Source organism: Mytilus trossulus, chromosome 3 (genome assembly GCF_036588685.1).
Source record: "Mytilus trossulus isolate FHL-02 chromosome 3, PNRI_Mtr1.1.1.hap1, whole genome shotgun sequence".
Classification (NCBI taxonomy): domain Eukaryota; kingdom Metazoa; phylum Mollusca; class Bivalvia; order Mytilida; family Mytilidae; genus Mytilus; species Mytilus trossulus.
Genome location: NC_086375.1, coordinates 39,381,762 through 39,389,489, shown reverse-complemented (window position 1 = coordinate 39,389,489; position 7,728 = coordinate 39,381,762). Strand labels below are relative to the sequence as shown.

Sequence of the window (7,728 nt, the reverse complement as noted above, 5' to 3'; positions counted from 1 at the left end):
GTAGTATCATTAAACGTTGCTTTCTTCTACATAGATGATGTTCTCTCACTTGTTTACTCGAAATTTTATGACTATGTTGAACGTATCTATCCTATCGAATTTGAAAAGGGTATACACTAGATAAGTTAAGTATGCTTCATATATTGACTGACATCTAGAAATTGACATAAAGAATCGGTCATTGATATGGTTATACATATAAATTTACTGTTTAATTTCAAAAAAAAAATTTAAAATACTAGGGCTTTTCTACCTCAGGCATAGATCACCTTAGCTGTATTTGACAAAACTTTTTGGAATTTTGGTCCTCAATGTTCTTCAACTTCGTACTTTTGGCCTTTTTAACTTTTTTGGATTCAAGCGTCACTGATGAGTCTTTTGTAGACGAAACGCGCGTCTGGCGTATATTCTAAATTTAGTACTGGTATCTATAATGAGTTTATTTATTTAAAACAAAACTTCACGGCAAATAATATAGTTTCAGCTTCACCATTTTTTGTGAACCAAAAATCCAGCCGTGCCTGCATACTGGGTATAGATCTTCCAGTTCGTATGATTCTCCAGGGCTTGTATTTACAATTATGATTCCCTTCATAGATGAGTTGCCGCTCACAGGGACCCTTAATTTGTATTAAACCTGCAGTTTCAAACGATTTATATGTAATTAGTTGAATTTATCTTTTCCTTATTTTTACGTGCGAGTTGGGTAACCGTTACGGAATATCCATGTAACAGATGATAGTGGATATGTTCCGATATCGTAACTACAACCAAGTCCTGTTTTTTCTTATTGTGACCTACTGAATTAGACTTGTTCCCGTGTTTCTACTAACATGACCAACACGTCGGGTGTCACATGTGGAGCAGTATCTACTTACCATTCTGGAGCAACTGAGATTACCCACGAATTTTGGGTTGCTTAGTATTTTTTTTCCTGCGTTATGTTTTGTGTACTATTGTCCAGTGACCCGGTCAACCAATCAAGATGGCCTTTATGACAAAATCTGCATACTGATTGTAGCGTACGAGCACAAAAACAGCATCACATTGTGTCGAACATCTGATATTTTGCAATATTTATAAATAAAAAACAATCTGATAATCTGTACATTGGTCTATAACTGGTCTTTTCCCCTCCCTTATACAATTTTACGATTGACGGTTTACGAACACATTGTGACTTCGATCATAACTTCTTTTTAAAACAGTATGATTTCATTGATAATGTCTGTTCGTTCCTTACTAGTGATTGCCAAATCCAGCTAAGGTAATCTATGCCTGAGAATGTAAGATGTAAATGTAAGAAGCCCTTTTGTCGATATATAATTCAAAATGAAGAAATATAAATATTGGTAACCGACTGATATCATAGAGTCTTATGACATTCAGAAAAATGTCATACGGAAGATTTACAATTATACTATTTGATTTTCAAAATCAAGGGACCTTCTATTATGGGGGAAGAGAATTTTTATTCTGTGTTGAAATAAATGTTTATCGTGCATGACTTTACACCACATTTTCTACAATAAAAACATTGCCATAAATCCATTTCGAAATAGGACAATTATATTTTACCCCTCAAAAAATCCATTTTTTTCGATTATTTAAATTGAGCTGTAGTTTGCCAACAAGGGAACATGATACCAAACAAAAACATCTCTACTACACATTTGAAATGAATTTCCATATTCGCACTTTCCATACACTGTCATTCGGACCAAGCTAATTTCTTATCTGACATGCCTTTATTTGATTTGATAGTTTATACGGTTCATTTGTCAGAAGTCAGATAAGCAATTTTTATTGGTGTGAACTGAATATATAAATTGCAACGCGTTGGAATTAAGTAAAATGTTTATACATACATCCGTACTTTTTGTGCTCTGTGTGTTTGAGGCGGAGGGTGGTATGTCAGATATCTCTTCGCGATTATCGGAACTTGAAAACATCGTGAAATCCCAAAGTTCAAGGATAATTCATTTGGAAGAAAACGTAGAAACTCTCCGACAAAATAATACACAACTCGGTGAGATTATTGAAGGCCAAAAGGAACAACTCAAAAGTTTGGAACGGCGTGGAGATCAACAAAGATCAGACCAGCAGGACAATATAGTTAAGGAGTTAACGAGAGGTAATGACAATTTTTAAAGAATAAGAAAAGAAGTAAAATAATATAAATGGCATATATATTGAAACATAGGCAATACATATACCGGGTTGAAATTGAAGATTCGGTTGAATGCAAAATACACGCAACATGGGTGCTCGAGTGAAATAGATTGCCTTTATCGTTTAGAGGAATCTTAAATTGTTTTAGCTGTCCCCGTTACATTGTGTCCGTCCCTTAATCAGTTTTCAGACTAACTGCAGTTTAATATTTTGAAATAGACTAAAGCTTTTACAACAACCTTTCGTGTTGACATAAAGAGGAATAGGATAATGTGATCCTTTTAAATATAATGTCGTTTCTTCTTGGCTTCACTGATGTATTCATGATCTATGAGATATATTAGAAATAGCAGTATGTGTTATCTGATAATTTCTTGACCATAAAGGACTATATGTGTCTACGTATGGTCCACATGTCGTTTCCATTGTCTGTATGATCATTACAGAAATGTATCTTAGGATTAATTTTAATTATTCAGATTTCATAAGGGCAAAACTCTTTCTCTGTTCCACAATATGTTTATTGGAGGGTACCCATTGCTTGTAATCAATCCATATTTTTAGCAATATGCTTATTTTGTTCATAATCTAGTTATATATATATTTTACATGAAACTTATGATACTTATGACACTCATTGCAACACATACAGTTCCTAAAATTACTAAATGCGCTGCGTCCTGGTCATTTGAATCTTCGTCCTTATCTTATTTAAAACATTTCAGAAACAAAACATACATGGTAGATCACTAACTTTAAATGAATTAATTGGTTTAAATTTAGTACTGTTAATTGTGTTAAAATGTTAAGACGAATACTTCCAGACTTGTTGACAGCTGCCAAACGAATGTTCTGAAAATAATCAACTTATTGCATACTATTACGTATTAAAAAAAAAATTTGGTCATCGCCTTTATTGTTTCATACATAAACCGATCGGACTTTTGAGTCCTCGTCAGCTTCACAGATTATTTGGCCTACAAATCCTGGTTTCTATGGTGAGTTTATTTGCACTTGCATTTGAATAAGAAAAAAAATCTTTTGCTGGATATTAAAATTGACTGTAGTGTGATAAATATTTAAGCAGATTATCGTTCTTTTAATGAAAATAGTATCGTTTTGTAATTTTTTAAATAATTTATTATTTCGTGTTTTTTGTGTGATATCGAAAACAGAAATTATAACATTTATCTACATATTTAATGAGATATTGATCCTTTGCAGAAAGTCGTCTTCTAAGCGCAAACCCTGGAGTAACTATTGTAGCTTTCCATGCTCGTCTGTCTAAGAAAGAAACGCCTGCGAAACATCACACTATTATATTTGACGTAATTAACACAAACAGTGGGAATGGATACAACAAGTTCTCAGGAGTGTTTACGGCACCTGTTGACGGTATTTACGTTTTTTCATATACTATCGTCCCAGAATGCAGCAGCTTTGGTGCATTTGAACTTGTTTCTAATAACCAAATACAAGGCGTGGTTTTTCCTGAAGCTGCTAGTGGTTGTGACTATACAGGATCATCTACAGTATCCGTTGTTGAATTGTCACAAGGGGATGTCACATTCGTACGAACTAGCCCAACATACACACCAGTTGGAACCATAGTAAGCAATGGCAATATGTGGACATCTTTTGCAGGTTGGAGGATCGGAGACAGGATGTAAAGTTACAAAATAAATTGTAAATTTCATCATTCATTTTGTTTTTTCCCACTGCCCATTACATTAAAAGGTTGATGACCATTTGTTTTTAAGGGAAATTTTCAGAATGAAACAATATCAAAACAGTAAAGATAATGAATATAAGAGATGTGCCATATTGTACACATACCAAGGGGAAACTCGGTTAAAATTTATTGTATTATTGCATTAAATAGAATGGGCGATGATATGTCGAATAGAGTCAGGAATTTTATAGAAAATTCACAGATTTTAATATATAGAGAATTTTGCTATAACATTTTAAACATAGATTATTCATCTGTTAGTAAACTATGTGCTATCCTTTGTATTTTACAAGAAATCCTAAACAACCTTAACAATCCAAAACAAACTCGCCCTGAGTCACAAACGTGATTGCGACGTAGAAAGTGTACTTGAATTGATCAATATTCATATTTGTTCTATCAATTGTTTTGATAAATAAACTTTTCCTAAGGAAATCATTGCTAGCACTTCATGCAACAAATATCTATGTGTCAATCACAAAATGATGAAATATTAGAGTACAAGGGGAAAGGCTGTGTATTCGCTATAAAAATAACCAAGTGTTAAGTATTAAAACAATAAAAAGATACATAATGCTTAATGGGGGGAGGGGGTTCCTTTATGAGTTTAATCGTTAGTTATGAGTGAAGTATCACTACAACACCTATTATTAGTAAACAAAGGGAATACAAAACTATAGCTAAATAGCAAAAAGAGACCAGAAAAATATATTGATGATTATTCATTGCATCATTTTCAATCAAAGGAATTAACGTTTTTACTAAACAGAAATTGGAACTGACTTTTAATTGTAAAAAAGGGACAAAAGATACCAGAGGGACAGTCAAATTCATAAATCGAAAATAAACTGACAACGCCATGGCTAAAAAATCAGACAAACAATGGTACACATGACAGAATATAGAAAAACTAACGAGTAAGCAACACGAACTCCACCAAAAACTAGGGGTGATCTCAGGTGCTTCGGAGGGTTGGAAGACCTGCTCCACATGTGACACCCGTTGTGTTGCTCATGTGATAACAAAGCCGGTAAATAGTTCAATTCGGGAAGTCACATATGTTTTTCATGCAAGAAAATTTAGGTTGAGGTTTCCACTATTTGGCTCTTTTCAAATGCATAGATGATACATCCATGTTATCATTATCAAGAACATGATTTACATATAGAGTAATATCTCGCTTCAGGATAAATGTTTCGCTTTAGTTTTATTTTTGAAGGCCGATAGCTTTTGCTCTGACGTCCAGCAGTAACTTATCTAATTGCAAGGAGTTAAAATAGAATCAACAAGAATGTGTCCAAAGTACACGGATGTCCCACTCGCACTATCCTTTTTCATGTTCGATGGACCGTGAAGTTGGATATTAATCTATTTTGGCATTAAAATAGAAAGATTATACTATAGGGAACATATGTACTAAGTTTCAAGTTGATTGGACTTTAATTTTATCAAAAACTACCTTGACCAAAAACTTTAACCTGAAATTCCCACTTTCATTTTTTATGTTCAGTGGACCGTGAAATTGGGGTCATAAGTCTAATTTAGCTATAAAATTAGAAAGATCATATCATAAACAACAAGTGTATTAAGTTTCAAGTCGATTGGACTTCAGCTTCATCAAACACTACCTTGACCAAAAACTTTAACCTGAACGGACGGACGCACAGACGGACGGACGAACAAACGGAGCCACAGACCAGAAAACATAATGCTCCTCTACTATCGTAGGTAAGGCATAAAAATAGAAACGTGGATTGTGTCAAAAAGTTAAAAAGTATTAATATTAATTTTGTAATTAGTCAGTAAATTAAAATTGAGCAATTTTTTTATATTATGTACACAATCATTGCTCTACAAACTGTTGATAACTGTATTTTGGCATTATTCAAGGTGATGTATTTCGCTGACTGTTTGATATGTTTTTCAATTAAATCGTATCGTTTTTGGTATCGTACTGCTTATTTTTGTTTTGTTTTAGATGCATGATTTTAACTTTTATTGTTATTGCCTTTGAAATAGCAGTCAGTAACTGCAAGTACTATGAGATTTGTACTTAGTGTCTTAATAATTTGTGAATGTAAAAGTATCCATCCGCGTGGTTTTGCTAGAAGCTGCAGGTTGTGCGACTTTATGAGATCTTCCATTAAAGCCGTTGTTGATATGACCCAAGGCGATGTCACATTAATAAGAACGAGTCCAACTCACACATCAACTGGAATGACAATGTGCAATGAACATATGTGGACATCTTTTGCAGTTTGGAAAGTTGGAGGCGAAATGAAGACTTACACAAACAATTCTACATTATTTGTATCATTTATCAAGCTCTATTTTTGTTTGTTTCCGTAACTTGTCAATTATACATCTGTTGGAGGTCTGTTTACACTTAATTACCAACGTACTTCTATTGGAAGTAGAACAGATAAAGTGGATGTGAAACGGACATAATTGGATGGGGAGTTGTCTCATCGGCACTCATACCACATCTTCCTATATCTATAAACGGAAGTATAACTAATCGCATCAAAAATGCTAATTATTGGTATGTCAGATTAATTAATATTATGAATGTTTATTATTCAAGATTGATCCGACATATTTTTACTTTAACTTTTCCGCCACTATCCTAGAGCGGTATTTTGAGAAATAATTTCACGAAAACGTTTTAAATTTATTTATGGCACCTGTATATGATTTACATTTTTTATTATTGCCGTCTTTAATTTTTCGCTTATCTTGTTCACTCGTTTTACCCCGAACACATAAGTAAGGTGTCTGTTATATGCGGTACGTTACTCATTCGTTGGATGTAAGTTCGATATCCTTTCTGTCCATTACATTGTGAAATTACAGCTTTACTGTGTGTGTGACGCAAACACTTGAACAGTAACAGTCACACTCGCATTTTAAGACGACAGAAGTGTTGTGTCAACTTTTAAGAAAACATATATATCGTCTTATCCGTACACATGGTAGTTATGTTATCTAGACTTAATCAGGTATATCAATTGCATTATCTGAACCTTTTGAACAGGTTTTAACAAAACCAACACTGTGAAAATTATGAAAGGTTATTATGAAATGAGGGTAATGCATCATCCTGACGACAATTGTTTGACACTTAATGAATATCTGTTTCACAGGTGACGGATTTGTTCCGATTGTTGTGAGACAATTCCGTCTTCATTTCTCGAATGTGACCGACCACATTTAATTTATGACCGGATTTGAACTTACAAGTTCAACAATACGCTGCCAAATGGGAAGAAGAATCTGCGTACACTTCTAAAGCACCTTAGATAATGGCAGTTTAGTGGTGTTCGTTGTACTTAGTCTCTAGTTGTTCTATTTTGTGGGTTGTTTTTTGTCGTTTTTCATCCTATGCCATGGTATTGACAGATTGTTTACAACATATCTTTAAGTATTATTTTGCATCTCTTCTCCAAAGTATAGTCCTTAATAGCTTTTTTGAAAAAAGATACATTTAGATGTTGCGTTATATATTATATACTAGGCAAAAAAAAGAAACGTTACATTGGTTTTTAATTTGAAAATATCACATTTATTAATTTAAAATATGTTCATGATAACAACTATAAACCCGATTGATTTATTTATTAAATTTACTCATTTATAAAAATATCGGAAATGACGTTACGTCATTTTCTGATTTAAATCAAATAACAATTTTTTTCAAAAAATTACCTGTATAGAGATAGAATCGAGTTGTCCTTTGAGTCAATAATTGTGTCGAACACGTTTGTTTACAAAAGTTCACATTAAAAAAATTAAAAAGGTATACGTTAGTCAATGCCCCGTCTACG

The 7,728-nt window shown here is 33.2% G+C and overlaps 1 protein-coding gene across 1 annotated transcript; it reads left to right on the top strand.

Annotated features, from left to right (window-relative positions):
• Nucleotides 1-1,829: 1,829 nt before the first annotated feature.
• On the top strand, nucleotides 1,830-3,842 carry LOC134710757 (complement C1q-like protein 4). Its single transcript, XM_063571153.1, has 2 exons — nucleotides 1,830-2,134; nucleotides 3,397-3,842. The coding sequence occupies exons 1-2, from the start codon at nucleotides 1,855-1,857 to the stop codon at nucleotides 3,840-3,842; spliced, it is 726 nt and encodes a 241-aa protein (XP_063427223.1). The 5' UTR covers nucleotides 1,830-1,854.
• Nucleotides 3,843-7,728: the final 3,886 nt, after the last annotated feature.